At 39.3% G+C, this 16274-nt stretch overlaps 1 protein-coding gene across 3 annotated transcripts in view; it reads left to right on the forward strand.

The window, feature by feature from the left end:
- The window catches only part of LOC122557702 (doublecortin domain-containing protein 1-like), a 544701-nt gene that overhangs the window by 127934 nt on the left and 400493 nt on the right, over nt 1–16274 (forward strand). For all 3 annotated transcript variants that reach the window (XM_043705576.1, XM_043705578.1, XM_043705577.1), the window contains 2 exons: nt 1573–1666; nt 13525–13691. In XM_043705576.1, the coding sequence (XP_043561511.1) occupies nt 1573–1666; nt 13525–13691 (261 nt within the window). The remainder of the gene's footprint in view (nt 1–1572; nt 1667–13524; nt 13692–16274) is intronic.

Below are 16274 nucleotides of genomic sequence, written 5' to 3' on the forward strand. Positions count from 1 at the left end.
CATGATTTTCTTTTCTCATGAACTTTAAAAATAAAGTAGATTGGGTGTAAAATTTGGCTTTTCCTTTGGTCTACTCAATGATCTCTAGTTTTGGAATCACTAATTACTTTTGTTGTGGTTCTGTTCGCCGAGCTGGAAGTTTTTGTTGCAAACGTTTCGTCCCCTGGCTAGGCGACATCATCAGTGCTTGGGAGCCTCCTGCGAAGCGCTTCTTTGATGTTTCCTCCGGTGTTTATAGTGGTCTGTCCCTGCCGCTTCCGGTTGTCAGTTTCAGCTGTCCGCTGTAGTGGTTGGTATATTGGGTCCAGGTCGATGTGTTTGTTGATGGAGTTTGTGGATGAATGCCATGCCTCTAGGAATTCCCTGGCTGTTCTCTGTCTGGCTTGCCCTATGATAGTAGTGTTGTCCCAGTCGAATTCATGTTGCCTGTTGTCTGCGTGTGTGGCTACTAAGGATAGCTGGTCGTGTCATTTCGTGTTCCATTTATATCGTTTATTGATTTATCTCACTGGGTTTCAACCTCATTAAATGATCACCAGCTAAGTACTTTGCCCATCATTGCTGGACTACCATCAATCCCTTTAATGAAACCTGCAAGTGTTGCCTTCCCTACAATGGTGTTGTAAAGTATCATACTTCATCATTTAACTTTTTGTTAAAGCAGATGTACAAATGTACCCTGATAACACGATGGATCCAGATTTCCTGCTGTAATTATTACTGTGGAAGGATTGAAGCAAGGCCATATGGGCAGCTGGGATTTTGACCAAATTGCTGACAGATTGATGACAATGACATTTCTGGTGGAAACGTCAGCATAATGGTACCTGAGGTAATGGGGTATGTGCAGTGGACAAGAACGCACATTGCTGAACACAAGAGCATTTCTGGATAAGCATTATTTAAGTCGTTATGAGTCCTAGGGGTCGCAGTAGTCTGGCAGTCAGACAGGAAGACAGCTAACAATCCGCATACATGAATATCAACTAGCCACGAAACGACACGAGCAGCTATCCTTAGTAGCCACACACGCAGACAACAAGCAACATGAATTCGACTGGGACAACACTACTCTCATAGGGCAAGCCAGACAGAGAACAGCCAGGGAATTCCTAGAGGCATGGCATTCATCCACAAACTCCATCAACAAACACATCGACCTGGACCCAATATACCAACCACTACAGCGGACAGCTGAAACTGACAACCGGAAGCGGCAGGGACAGACCACTATAAACACCGGAGGTAATATCAAAGAAGCGCTCCGCAGGAGGATCCCAAGCACTGATGATGTCGCCTAGCCAGGGGATGAAACGTTTGCAACAAAAACTTTCAGCTCGGCGAACAGAACCACAACAACGAGCACCCAAGCTACAAATCTTCGCACAAACTTTGAACACTAATTACTTTTCTTGATCTCCTCACACCTCGCCAAATGTTAAAAATGTTGTTAAATATCACCATAACCCTCAATCCTGCTTCTTAGAATAGCCTTCAAAAAATTACTTTTGCCTTTTATATTAGGAATATTTAATTCATTTTATTCATGTTTCTTTTAATTTTCATTTACAGTTCCTAGATCAATGCACTCAAAAAATCAAATTAGCACCACCAGCTAAACGACTGTATGACTGGCATGGTGATCGAATACGGGACCTAAGAACAGGTATGTCCTGACACTGAAAAATGTCTGTTTTATTGAAGCATGAAATATTGATCTATTCTTACAATATCATGAGACACCCCTATTTTAGAATCCATGGACTGAATGACTATATTTAATATGAATCGTGTTGAGGTGAATATCGGAGATCCTAGAGTCTGCATGTAACATTGTTATCATTGAGTGTGGGTTAGTGAAGGTGAACGACAGTGACATAATCTTGTGATCAACCTGCACCTACATTACGTGGCTCCAATTTGTGGCACAACTCAGTGATACTTGTTCTTGTTAGTTTGGAATGATTTCATCGATATCTTAGATTTTTGACAGTAAAGCGAGTAAAGAATTACCTGGTGGAGCTAGTTTGAGCATTGGGAATCAAAATTAACAAAATCTGATGCATTTATTGAAACAATTACACCTCTCTGTGAATCATTTGTATAAATTTGTCTCACACATAATTTGAGCAACATGGATTTATTTACACTCTTTGAAAAAACATGAGAAAATTCTAAAATTAACGTCTACCTACTTGAAACATTCAAGAGATAAAATTGTGGCCAGCTGCAGTTGCTATGCAGTTTAAGAAACAAACTGGACATCAGTTTCTCCATAAGATTGGAACCAAAAAGTTTCTGCAAGCAACATCTGTGAATAAATATGACATTTTTAAAACTACTATTTAAACTACGGAGGCATTTAATTATTTGGTATAGTTAGATTTTGCTGTTTTGCAATAGCAGGGGAATAGTCGGATTTTGTTTTGAATTCATCCCCAAATATCACTAATCATAATGTCTCTGCTTATTGTATTATCATAAAATTAGACACAATTTAATTGTTGTTGCCTAAAAATGATCAATGTGCATGGAACGTTAATATTGTTACATTGTGAAGAGCCAATAACAAGGAATAGAAATTAATATTCAATGGAAAGCTCTGTGAAGCCCATTTGATTGGCACCACATCCACAAACATTCACTCCCTTCACCAGAAGCTCATTGGCAGGAGTGTGTAATATCTACAAGATGCACTGCAGAAATTCACCAAAGATCCTCAAACAGCACCTTCCAAATCTACAACCACTTGCATCTAGAAAAGACAAGGACAGCAGTTACATGGAAACACCACCACCTTCAAGTTCCCCTTCAAGCCACTCACCATCTTGGCTTGGAAAAATATCATCCTTCCTTCACTGTCACTGGATCACGATCCTGGAATTCTGTCCCTTTCGGCATTGTGGGTCAACCCACAGCATATGGACTGCAGCAGTTCAAGAAAGCAGCTCGCCACCACCTTCCTAAGGGCAACGAGGGACAGACAATAAATGCTGGCCAGCTAGCGACACCCACATCCCACAAATGAATAAATAAAAATCAACAATTTCTGGAAAATATGAGAGCATTTAGATAAACCAAAAGGCAGGCCATTAGAGGTTTTAATTCTATGTGTTGGTGTCCAAAGTCTATGAAATAATTGTGGATTCATAATAACCATTGGTAAGGTCACTTTAAATCATACAGAGAATATGGTTCAGATTCATTAAGGTAATATTTTGAATGGGAAATTCTTGCAAGGAAAGACTTGACATGCAGCAACTACTTTCACTTTAAAAGAAGATATTTAGTGAAGGTTTTTAAAACCTGTAGGTTATAATAGAACAAATAAAAAAAACTGGACATAATAATCCTGTCCCTGGAGATGGTGTGAGAGATGTCAGAAAGGGAAATAAGAGGCCATGGAAAGGAACATTCATTAAGTACTGGGTGAGGATTCCTGTAGGCAACTTTCTTGTCTTGCTAGCAGGTCAGGTAATTGTTCAAATATTGGTCACTTAAGGGCCTTAACTCACCTCTCAATCACCTGCCTCTCTGCTGACCAAGAAAGATGGCTCGTTCCCCAAGACAGAAACCATGGCAAAAAGCTAGGTGTTGGTGGAATGACCTCCCATTGCTCCCCTCAGGCTTCCATCTCTTTCTTCTTATAACCCCAACCCATAAGAGGAAAACAAAATCTTAGCTTCTTGTTGTTGGATATCTGAGGTCTCGAATGTTGGATTTTGGAAAATGAAGCTCCTCACTTATCTTCAACTGTTTTCAAACATCTGTCTGCAAGACTGTGGAGTCTTCTTTATAAATGGCAACTGCTGTGTACCATGATGTGTGTTTTGCCTTCAGTCAGGATTTCTTTACATGTTGGGTCAATGCTTATTTTATCTCCCATACATAGGAATCCAGACATTGCTAACATGATATTGAAGAAACTGAACAAATGTTTATTGCACTTCGCTGTTATGCATTCTGGGTGGAATTGGACCCAGATCCTGGTGCTGTGAGGCAGCAGTGCTAACCACTGGGCCACTGTGCCACCCTGCTTAAGCTTGTCACACTTTAAATGGCATGAAGTAAAATATCCTCAGGTCACTTAAGGAATCACAGTGATGATATCATGAACTTGCTTCTGAAAGTCGATTCTTTGGTCTTGGTGGCAAATCCATTGAAGATCAATATCAAAGAATTTGGATTTTCAGCATTATCAATTTCTATGTATAGAAGAAAGAACTAATTTCTTTCTCATTAAAAGCTAAGCTCTTTCAAGACAGAAGATATTTCTAACAGAAAAGGGCAAAAAGAAGCAAAGCTGAGGGCTACAAACCTGTGCTGAGACAGTGAATACTTGGATTTTCTGTGTCTCTCCCCTTGAAATAAAACAAATTAATAGCCTGATATTTCTGACTTTTTTTTAAGTAGAAATTAAATGTTCCTCACAGTACATATAAGAAAACACAGTTGACAAAATATTAAAGAACAGTTTTCTACCGTAACAAGTCTTACCTGCCTCTGGACCTTTGGCCAGTTTTGCCATTTTGCTTCTCTAATTTGACGTGAAAGTAAAGGGAAGTCCGTGTGGTGCCATGATTCTTTATTTAGTGTGAACTAATGTCTAATAGTAGAAAACTGTAACTGCAATCCTACATTTTAAACCAACAATGTTGTACAGGTCATTTTGCTATAATGTGCATTTCGTTAATGCGAATTTGCTATAACGTGATTGGTGAATTGGGGACACTGTATCTAAAGTGCAAACTTTTAAAGTATGTGTTGGCTGTAAGGCGATTACAGCACCAATACTTTAAGAGCAGTTTCTAAAGCTGATTTTTCTATAATGCGGGGTTGCACAAGAACACAACTATCGTGTTATAAAAGAACTACCTGTACTTCTTAATCCAACATTTTTAAATTGACTAAGGCCAGGAAAGGAGCAGCAAGGTGAAAAATAAAGTGAAACGGAAGCAAAAGAGAGAAAAATAGAAAAAAAGAAAATCAAAACCAGCAAAAGAACAAATACTGTACTGCCTCTTTTGTTTTAAAAGAAAGAACAAATATCTTCATTAAAAAAAGCTTGCATCTAATTCTGGACGAGGGCATCCAATGAAACTTTCACTGAATTACAAATTTCCAAACAACATTTGCAGTTTTATTTTACAGATCAATTGGTGGTCCTAGGAAGAAAGCTGTGAAAATTATGCTTGTCATTGGCAAAGAAGGGCTTCACAGAATTAACACAACTGATCCTTCTGTGGATAAGGAGACAGATCCAAAAAAGATCTGAAAAGTTCTTAAAGACCAGCTGAAGGTCCTTTAGAAAGTCATCTTACTCATCTTAATGTATAATGGATTACTAATTCCATAAGTAAAGGTAAAGTACTGCAGATGCTGGAAATTTAAAAACAAAGTGCCAAAGAAACTCAGCAGGTTTGGTAGTATCTGTGGAGAGGAAACAAAGTTAATGCTTCAAGTCTGATATGACTCTGCTTTGGAACTGTCTGTTTTATGCATTAGCATGACAATACTGAAGTGTCAATACACCAGCTCATCTTGGATTCCCAAAATCTATACCAAGTCGATATGAAGGATCCAGCAGTTGCAGAACTACCACACATGCACAGACCTTGGCATAGTCACATTTCATGAGATTCAAACCAGATCCATTGTGGTGGAACAGACTACAAGTGGCAGAATTGAGTCAGTTAAATTTGAAGGCATTCTCAAATTTAATCTAATATACTTTAACCAGAGTCACTGTGAACAATTGAAAATGAACAACTACAAGAATTGAAAAAGACCATTTAACAGGAATGGCTTGGCAGTATTAAGGAAGTCCCTAAGAACATTCATTCATTTTGATTATACAGAGACCGATGCTGGCATTTCATAATAAATTATTTTCAACAATCCTCACACCAAAACTACTATGCCAACAAATCATGTCCATATTACATTCGGGACGCATGAGTATTCAATACATGGCTAGAACATAAAACTATGTACTGACCAGCAATGGAGCAAGATATTCAGGGTCTATGAGACATGACAATTACATCAACACCAGCAGTGCATCTACATTCATGTGATTTTTCATCCACTTCTATAGGATGAAGGTAGCAGAGGACCTATACAGTGTGTAGTGCACAGGAAAGATTACATCCTTATAACTGATTACTTCTTGAAATTTCCCATTGATTGACAATTTAGCAACATGGCAAGTGCAACAATTGGTGATATGATGACGACGTTTTTCAGGTTAGATGGTGTACTGAAAAAAATATTGTTTGAGAAATGGTCTGAAGTTTACTAGCAAACCATTTAAAGATGTGTATTAAATGAAGAGTTATCCATATTGTATCAGCCTACTCTTATCCCAGTTGAAACAGTCCAGCAGAATATTTGGTAGAAGCCATTAAATCAATGGCGATCAAGTCTCAAGCAACAAAACAAGAAGTTTGCATTTATATAAAAGAACTCAGATGCTGGAAATCCGAAACTCTCACAGAAAGTGCTGGAAAAACTCAGTAGATCTGGCTGCATCTGTAGAGAGAGAAGCAGAGTCAACTTTTCAAGTCCACTGCTAAAGGATTTGAAATATTTTAATGAAGTTTGAGTTGCTAATCTTGTAAACCCTTTTTATCTGTTTATATAATTACTGAATTGACAGCACCTGCCGATGCACAATCATATATATTTGTCTGGGACACTTTTTAACTTAGAAAAAAGGGAGATGTTGTATTATTTCTCCTAATTAGTATGTCAGTACACCTTTAGTAGAATTGCTCATGATACCATGTGAGCTAAGAGTGTAAACATCTCAAACTCCACTTTAACTGGAGCCACTTGACCCACAATAAGCTGATGAAAGCCACCTTCTTTCTGTAACCAAAAAGATTAACACCAGCTCAGACACACCTGTGTCTGTGTACCTCAGGCTAAATCATTCATTATTTTGGCTGACTGCAAATTATATCGAGTTTTTTTGCAGAGATTTCTGCCAGGATGCCTAGCATGTTTTCTCAAAATATCTTACCAAACTTGCCTCATTTACTACTTACCCTGACACCATGGAGTCCCTCTCATCTGATTTAAGGTCCATTTTACCATGCACTGTACCCAGAACATCTCACCGCTCAGCGATATCCAGGATGTCATTGGCATCCCCTGCACCTGTATCATCTTTAGCAGGCTGTTGTATACTTGGACAAGCACAGTCAGTCTGCACAGCTTTTCAGACATGCCAGCAAGGAAAGATTGATATCTCACTTTGCAGACCCATTCCTGGATATCCTGCTGAACAGAGTGGTGCAGACATAGGATTTTCACTTCTTCCAAGACTAGCAGTGGAGGTCACAACACCAGTCCATTCCAGTCTAGTCCAAGAATGCCATCCACGTTAAAACAGTCTCAGCCATCTGGAACACCATGAGAAGGAGGTCAATGTTTTTCTCCACTCCACCAGTGTAACTGCCACCATCTTCCCTCTGGTTACGCGCACTCTCTCCATCTCTGCTACTGGGCCTAACGGACGGCAAGGCTCATGCTCCACCATGCTCATTTTTGCCTGCAACATCTTCTCTCAGTCACTCTCACCCCTTACACCAGTAACCCTTTTTCAACTACCAGTCACTCATTCTGGACAATCGTCCCCCCCACTAAACCTACATCACCCTCTTTCATCTCCATAATACTTGCATCTCTCTTGTTCAGGAGAAAAATGTCTAACAATAGGGCAGAATGACTGTGGGGGCTGCCCAACATTTGACTCTTCACTGGTTACAGATTACTTACAGACCCTCCAAAGAGCAACCCACCCAGGCCCATTCCCCTAAATTTACCCCTTCACCTAACACTACGGACAATTTAGCTTGGCCAATTCACCTAACCTGCACATTTTTGGACTATGGGAGGAAACCGGAGCACCGGGAGGAAACCAACGCAGACACGAGGAGAATGTGCAAACTTCACACAGACAGTTGCCTGAGGCGGGAATTGAACCCAGGTTTCAGGCACTGTGAGGCAGCAGTGCTAACCATTGTGCCACCGTCTGCAACGTCGTCTGCACCGTGTAGAGAGCATTTTGCCTTTGACCACCTCAGTGATTGACTGAACATGTACAAGCTTCTGGACTGATGTTGAAGCCTGCCGTTAACATAGCAGGCCAGGTCTCCCTGCCTGAAGACTATCCTCCTTGACGAATGAAGCCTACTGACAATCAAGCTTCCTGCCTCTGTGTGTGCTAATCAACAGGATAAAGCAAAACTAATATGAGGCTGCTATTTTTAACCGGGGGGGGTGGGGGTGGGGAGAGGGGGGCGGCGCAAAACACAAAAGCGCAAGGCAATGCAATGCAGGGCAAGGATGCTGTGATCATTCAGGTTGGGTCAAAGTAAATGAGCATAACATAGCAAATGAATAACATAGAGATACAGCTCAGTGCAGTCCATATGCTGGATGCGTGTCCCTGAACACAAAGTGTTCTTGCTGTAACATTACCACATTGTAGTGGTTATGGGTCAAGATTCAATATTGAAGTGCAGAAATTAACTGCTACTGGAACAGAGATGTACCATGAGGTTCTTAGAGGCTGGCACAGATCAGATGACAATGTTCATGGACATGGAGTGGCTGTGGCTGGTGACCATGGAGTAGGTCCTGAGATGCTGGCATCCAGAATCCAACATGGAAGTCCTTCAGAACAAGTGGTGAGCTGAATTTGCCAGGTATCTGCTCTGATTTCCATGTGCTTTTGCGATGTCTAGATTGATCAGTGCATTCAGTAAGTTAGGTAGCTGCATATTAGTAAGGTGAGTTGGCCTGTTAAAAAAGCATTTAACAAGCAATAATCCCCTGTATTTGGCAGCTCACTACTGCCGAGTGAGAATCTTGCCATGTCACTTGTCAAAAGAGTAAAAGATGGAGCAAGATGCTCCCAATGCCAGAAATCTCACCAGAGCCCACGTTGCTGCGAACCCTACAAGATTCTGCCCCTAATGTTAGTATATAACTAACAGTGAGCTGTAGTAAATGTTAGTATATAACCAACAGTGAGCTGTAGTAAATGTTAGTATATAACCAACAGTGAGCTGTAGCTAATGTTAGTGTATAACTAACAATAAGCTGCAGTAACTGTTAGTGTAAAACGAACAGTGAGCTGTAGTAAATGTTAGAATATAACTCGCACTGAGCTGCAGTAAATGTTAGTGTATAACTAACAATGAGCTGCAGTAAATGTGAGAATATCACTCACACTGAGCTGCAGTAAATGTTAGTGTATAAATAACAGTGAGCTGGAGTAAATGTTCTGCCAGATTCTTAAATACCACATTACTCATGTCTCAAGTTATGGCAGATAATGAAGGCACTGTCACATCAGGTAAAGATATTCTACTGGAGGCAACTTGCTGCTCTGCTGTCAGTTGTCCTCTTAAGGGCCTACACATTCCTGGCCTACAGTTACTTCAGCTGGAGGCAGGAGAAAAAGCAGTTGGCCCAACAGATTAGCTCCTGTGTGCAGGCTGTCTGTTGGGCAGGGGGATTAGGAGAAAGGGGCCCCTCCCCATCTAGAATAATCTATATGTGATTGAGGAACTGGACATTGTGTGTGTGTGAGACCACTGAGATTCACCTCTCTGCCCTTGTCCCTGTCTTATTCCTGTGGCTTGACCCCTCTCTTCCTGTGAAATAACCCTGGAAAGATATATAATTTCACCCCCTAAATAATATTTATCTTTGCTGTGGTTGCTCCTCTATCCTGGGAGTCTAGATGTATTGACCTCCTCCCTGGCACTGCTAAGTTCTGAGCCTGCAGTCCCTAATCAGCCAGCAACTGGCACCCGCTCGCTTGTGGGCCTAATAGTGTTCGAAAGCCGATTGGGCACCACTGGGTGCCTGACTGGCAGAAGATCCAGTGGACTTTCACACTGACAGAAAATGGGTTTCTCTCCTCTTGTCTCTGCCTCTTTCCAATGTTTATTTTAAGACACAGGTTTGTAATTACCCACCCACCTTTCACTATTTCCACCTCAATATGGATCATCAACTCGGTGAAAGATGCTCTTTGGTCTGCTCGAAACCTGTTCATCTTCCAGCTGAAGGAGTTGATCACGACTTGAGTGTTGCAGACTGGCACATTCCAAGGTTCAGGACTACGTGTTGAGGGACGCGTTGAAGCTTGAGGCAGCTGCCGCCAAGACACGGTGGGAAAAGACCACTGTGTAAGGTCTGCCTGCCAAAGAAGAACAGGGGGCCCACTCAGTAAGTGGGCTCTGCTGACGCCTCAGCAGAATAGCTGGATAGAGGTAAAAACAATGACTGCAGATGCTGGAAACCAGATTCTGGATCAGTGGTGCTGGAAGAGCACAGCAATTCAGGCAGCATCCGACAAGCAGCAAAATCAATGACTGCGGATGCTGGAAACCAGATTCTGGATCAGTGGTGCTGGAAAAGCACAGCATAGTCAATGTACAGACTTCAATGTACGAAAGATTAATTCCGATCTCTGTATGTAAAGCAATGCAATGTGTGCATACGAATAGCATGACCAATTGTATAGATATCCAAATAATTTTATGAATAAAGTATATTTTTGAAATGAAAAATACTCCACCTCAATTCTCGTCCTGAGACATCTGAAGGCCATGGGGGTGGGGTGGGGTGGGGTGGGGGAAGGGTGTGTGCTAGAAAGTCGCAGCTTGCCTCAATCATTCAGAAGCAACCCAGGGATCAATTTCTATCAAACCTCCAGTCTCTTACTTCAAGAATATGTCAAACATACAAATCTGCTGTGGAGAAGGAACCAGACTGATTTTTATCCCACATACTGACAGAAACTGTTCATACTCACTATTTAAGATATTGTTGAAAGAACTTTGCTTCACTAACAATGAAGGTAAATAAAACAAAAAATGCATATAGATCTGAATATATTCCTCCATAGCACAATCTGAACCCTAGAAAAAATGTATGCAAAAATGCTGTTGCTCATTTTCTAAAGTAGCATTCCATATACTTACCCTGTTCAAAGTGAAAGTACATAGAATTGCTTTCTTTAGCATAACAAGCATTCAGAAATTCTGTACACTTTTACTTTGGTTATATAAGCTACTGTTGATGTGTCAGCAGAGAAATTAATTTTGTAGTTTTAGACCAATAATTTTGTTTGCAAAATTTCAGACAGGTTAGTATTGAAGTTGTAAGAAATCTCCACATTTAGAAAGCTATTGAAACATGTAATACCAATGTATTATTAGCTCCTTCGGCACAGCCGTCAGGTTCAGGAACAGATTAACCTGCATTTTCTTCTTACATTTTGGAATGCTTGTATGTGTACAATGACCTTGTAATTTAGGTCAGTTAATACTCTAAATTGTTATGCTATATCCCAATGGTAGTTAAGAGATGAGGAAGCTGGGTGGTAGAGTAAGTAAGGGAGATAAAAAATATTGTAAAAGCCCAAGCACTCCCTATGACTAGGCCCCATTCAGAAGCAGCGAGCGTATGATGAGTGCAGTGGTTTTGAATATCACCATTAGCTCCCATGCTGTTTTGAAGCAGGCCTGGAACATGGCAACTCTCTTTTATAGACACACAGCCTCTTCACTCTCAATTTAACCCTACATCTGATGAGCCCGTTACTCCAAACTTGATTTCATGGAACAAGGAGTGGATATAGTTACAAATGATCAATGACAATCCTTGAACTGAAGCAGCAAGCCATGAACGATTTACACATTTTGCTCCACTTGCTCAAGCAGAAGATCTGCCAGCATATTTAATGCATAACCGCTTCAACAATTTAAGATGGGAAAAAATGCACAAATCAAACTACGTTCTTATAAGTAGCAAAGCCTTACTTGATTGCGTGCCTACTGCCCATTTATTGGCAGACTGCAAACCTCCATCAGGCAGACAAAGCTAAAGAACCCAGGTGCAGAACAGCGGCTGTGAAAAGAGGCGTTTTTTTTATTTTTCTTTATGATTGTACAAATATATTACCCGAAGTAATTTTTTTTTTATTTTCTCAGGAATAAAACCATGTTCCATTAGATGCACTAAGCAACAATAAAGAAAAATCAACATCATGTTCCAGATCTGTAATGTTGCTTCCCTTCAGGCTGGGCCTGTCAATTTAATGGGATCACTGCAAAAGCAAAGCAGCTGTGAAAGATTGCTTTAAGTACAGCAATCGTGCACTTGTCATTCCATTCAGTGGTTAATGAAAAAAATTCCAAATTCAGATAGGCATCAATATTTAAGAAAACTGACTACTCTCGTCAGCACCTGAGGGACAATAAATGTGACGGCGAGCGTATAAACAAAAAGTCGCAGCAGCTGTTGCCTTAATTTTGCCTGAGAAAGAGTGATTGGGATGACATACTTGGTGTTTAGACAGCTTTTTGAAAGCTCCATGTTGGTAAATGAGGGCTGCTGCAAATCAGTTCCTGAAAATGAGTTTGAAAGCATGGAAACAGCAAATGTTGGAAATATTCAGCAGGTCAGGCAGCATCTATGGAGAGAGAAGAGTTAAAATTTCAGGTTAATGATCTTCTAATGTCCACAACCTGAAATGTTTTTTTTCGCCAATGCTGCCTGATGTGGTCAATATTTCCAGCATTTTCTGCTTTTATGTTTTTTATATCAAGAGAAATTTGGTTTTGAAAGCACACGGATTTAAAAAAACAATTTATTTAGTATTGCTGATACTCAAATTAGTGTAATTTTATCAAAATATCATGGGAATTAAAGTGGACTTATAAGATCTATTTATGTACTTTGTAATTCTGAAGTTGTAAATGCAATCGATTTTAATTAAATAATCTCACATTAATCTGTGCTATGAATATGAATGTTATAATATTGGTAATTTGCAAGTTAATTATCCTTTTTTAATACTTAAATGCAACTTCATCATAAGTGCTTAAATATTCACAAAAACATTGACTGTAAATGATACTAGCTGCAGAGGCTAATTTCTGGATGGAAACGACAGCGCAATTCAGTACACTTGCAGTTCAGTTGCATAAAGCTTCATAAAGGTCAGTGGGATATATCTGGCATTTTGCTCGATATCATCTATGACAATCGTAATTATTATACACAGCTGCTCCCCTGGGCTCAAAATCACTTTAGAAAAGGGCTAATGCAAGTTTCAGAACAATGCAAGTTATGTTTCAGCAAGCCTTGCCTCAACTCATCTGTGATAAATGAGAAGATAAGGCAATCAGTGCACACCATGACACTGTGCAGTTAGTTAGGCACACTTCAGATCTATTCAGGTGTGCTTGGTAAGCTTCACAATTCCTACAGTTGGAGGCTGAGTGCATATGTATATATATCGTTTACACTTGGTGGTGACCACTAGTCATCAAGGAGTTGCTCCTATCAGAGCTTCTTCAGGTCATATATGAATAATAGATACTGAGAATTGGGCCTGGTTCTGAAAGCAGTGTAGTTTATAGCTCAGACTGGTGTCTGCAGCTGTGGGTCAGAATGGATCTAAGATCCTTTTCTTTTAATGATGTTTTCCTGCAGTTCCATTGCTCGACAAGTGCCTGCAGAATTCCAACACACCTCTCCGTGGACCTGTCTGGGTCTCTAAGGGGGAAGGGTTCATCCCGTCAGGAGCTAGGACATACATCCAGGGAATCCTATGGGCTGTAAACCAAAAGCTGACGCCTGCAAGGAATTACAGTAAGCAGGTGAGATATAACACTTTTAAAGAGGCTACTTTTCAGTTGTATTTGTTATAGTTACAGACAGTGATTGGCACTTATGCCATTAAATAAATGTGACATGTATTACATGTGTTCCAGTACCCAGTGGAGGCCAGAATACTTTCACTGTGATCTCTGAGCCAACAATAATGATGCTAATTGTATCTGTCTTTCAGTGTAAGATGTCATGTGCCTAATCTTTCTGCGACACACTGTGAAATGTTACAGCAATTCACACACTCGGGAATGCTGTGAATGCAAATATTTCATTCTCGAAAAATGACAGACCACCCTTCCCCTTTTCTTCATGACCATAGACTTTCTTTTAAGCTACAGTAGAAATCTAAATCTTTCAAGTGATACATTATAATGTGTCATTCTGTGCTTTTATCAGAGAATTAACTCATACTTTCAACAATAGAATAAGAAAAAAACACTTTTAAAAGAACTCTAAGTAAACCAGAATAAATAGAATAGTTATTGGTTGGATTACAGTGAAATAGTATGACGAAGATATTCTGATGATCAATGAGACTACTTAAAATTTTTTAATGCTAGTTCAGCATTTAGATATGCATAAAATCTATTTTGTAGTTAATTGTGTGGAGATTTTGTAGATGTGGATGCAAACTGATAATAAAAACAAGTTTCTATGATTTCACCACGAGTCAGGCTTAGTTAAATTGTTGATGAAGTCAAATACACTATTTGTCCACTTAAGAACTTTTAAATCAAAAATTGAGACTTAAGCAGATACAATCCATTTCCCAACACTGCCACAAACCCTGGGCCTTCCACCTTCAAGTCCCCACTATTCCCCCTCCTGGAGACACACATACACACACACACACTTCTTTATTACTTATAAAGTGAAGTGTAGAAAACTTAACACTTTCAGCCACTCTGGGCAGTAGCATCTAATTAGCATTCCCATTACATGGTTGTTTTGGTGGCAGGGATGCTGCAGCTGGAATGCTATTGTGCTCTATCCTTCTGTTTGGGGACAAACACTGCTGGGGAAGGAACGTGTGAAAAAGCCACACCATAGCGACTGAAAGAGGGAGGCAGTGTTTTCTGTAGGCTTCAAGCTGGGTAGCTGTCATTCACTGCCTCTGCACAGCTAAACAGCTCAAAAAAAGAGAAGACAGAACCACCTTTCAATTTAAAGTCCATTCCTTCTTTTTCTGTTCTTAATTTAGCATTTTGTTTTTGCTTACACTTTTTAAGAACCAATCGAACAAAAATTCTGATGAATTGAAATATATATTTTTGCTCTTTGAATTCATATGAAATCGTATGATTTTAATTTATAAAAATATTTTATTACCATCTACAAATGTTACTGATTATTAAATATTCAAGGCACTCAATAGTGTTAGTGGGAAAGAGTCCTTGAACACTGTAATATGCCAGTTTCTCTGCAGGAGTATAATTCAACAGGTTCTGTACATTCATAGTCCATTCAACAGCTTGGAAGGCTTAATATGTCATCTAAAACTGTGGTGAAATGTTATATTGTTTAAAAAATGTCAATTAGAAGTGTACATTTATTAGTTTCTTAAGTATTTCAGACAAAGTTTCAGGAAGCAAAATATAATTTGCTGAATCTGGATAATACTACATGTCTTTTAATAATCTTTATCTTCACGATTGTCTGTAATTTTCTTGATCTTGTCACTCAACAAGTTTGAACTTCTGGTAACTAAGGCGCTGCATCAATGCTCAATGATTGTCAATGTTACATTTGAGGTTTTCTTTTCCTCTTTTGCAATATTCATTCATTTGTACTACAGGCTTCCTTATTCAATTCTGACTGCTCAGACATGGTGAAGATCAGAATTAAGGTGGCACATTATACACAACATTTTTCCTTAAATTGATTTTTATTTTACTACATTAAGATATTAATTAAACAATGTCTTCTTAATGCATTCTGTGTCCTCTGAATGCTTTCGGAGGCAGTGATGAGTAAAGAAAAATACTAGCAAAATTCTACAAAGTTGTCAACCCCATTATGAATGAGTGCCTGGATTATAACCTTGTCTTTTATTGGAATGTGCCAATCATGTATGAGAGCAGTGGTGTAAAAGATAAGCGTAAAAGTTTGTGCCTAAGGTAGCCAGAGCTTTCCTTGTTACCAAAATTGGAAAGGCTCTAATCCTTTTTGTAGCTATACTGATCTTCAGAAAATAGTGAGGTGAATTGCACTGAATTCATACCTTTGTGATTTTTTTCTAAAATGATTTTCATTTTAGTCTTGCAATGAACTTGATAGCACTTGACATAAAATGTGACAGAATTGACATATACTGTAATAGGACATTAATGTGACATAGAGCAGTTTAAATTATCTGCAACATTGCAGTACATTTTAAGCACTAGGCTCATATACATGTTTAAAATGAAAATAAACTACAGGTTTTAAAATGTGGCAGATGAAAAGTGAATGTGAACATCAAAGTGGAGAATGTTTATGGTTATGTCAGGATGTTGTTCTTTCTAGTTTATCTCAGTAAATTGTATCCATAAAATGAAATCATTCCAAATATTTCAATGTTATTTTAATTG

Source organism: Chiloscyllium plagiosum, chromosome 16, assembly GCF_004010195.1.
Source record: "Chiloscyllium plagiosum isolate BGI_BamShark_2017 chromosome 16, ASM401019v2, whole genome shotgun sequence".
NCBI classification, from domain to species: domain Eukaryota; kingdom Metazoa; phylum Chordata; class Chondrichthyes; order Orectolobiformes; family Hemiscylliidae; genus Chiloscyllium; species Chiloscyllium plagiosum.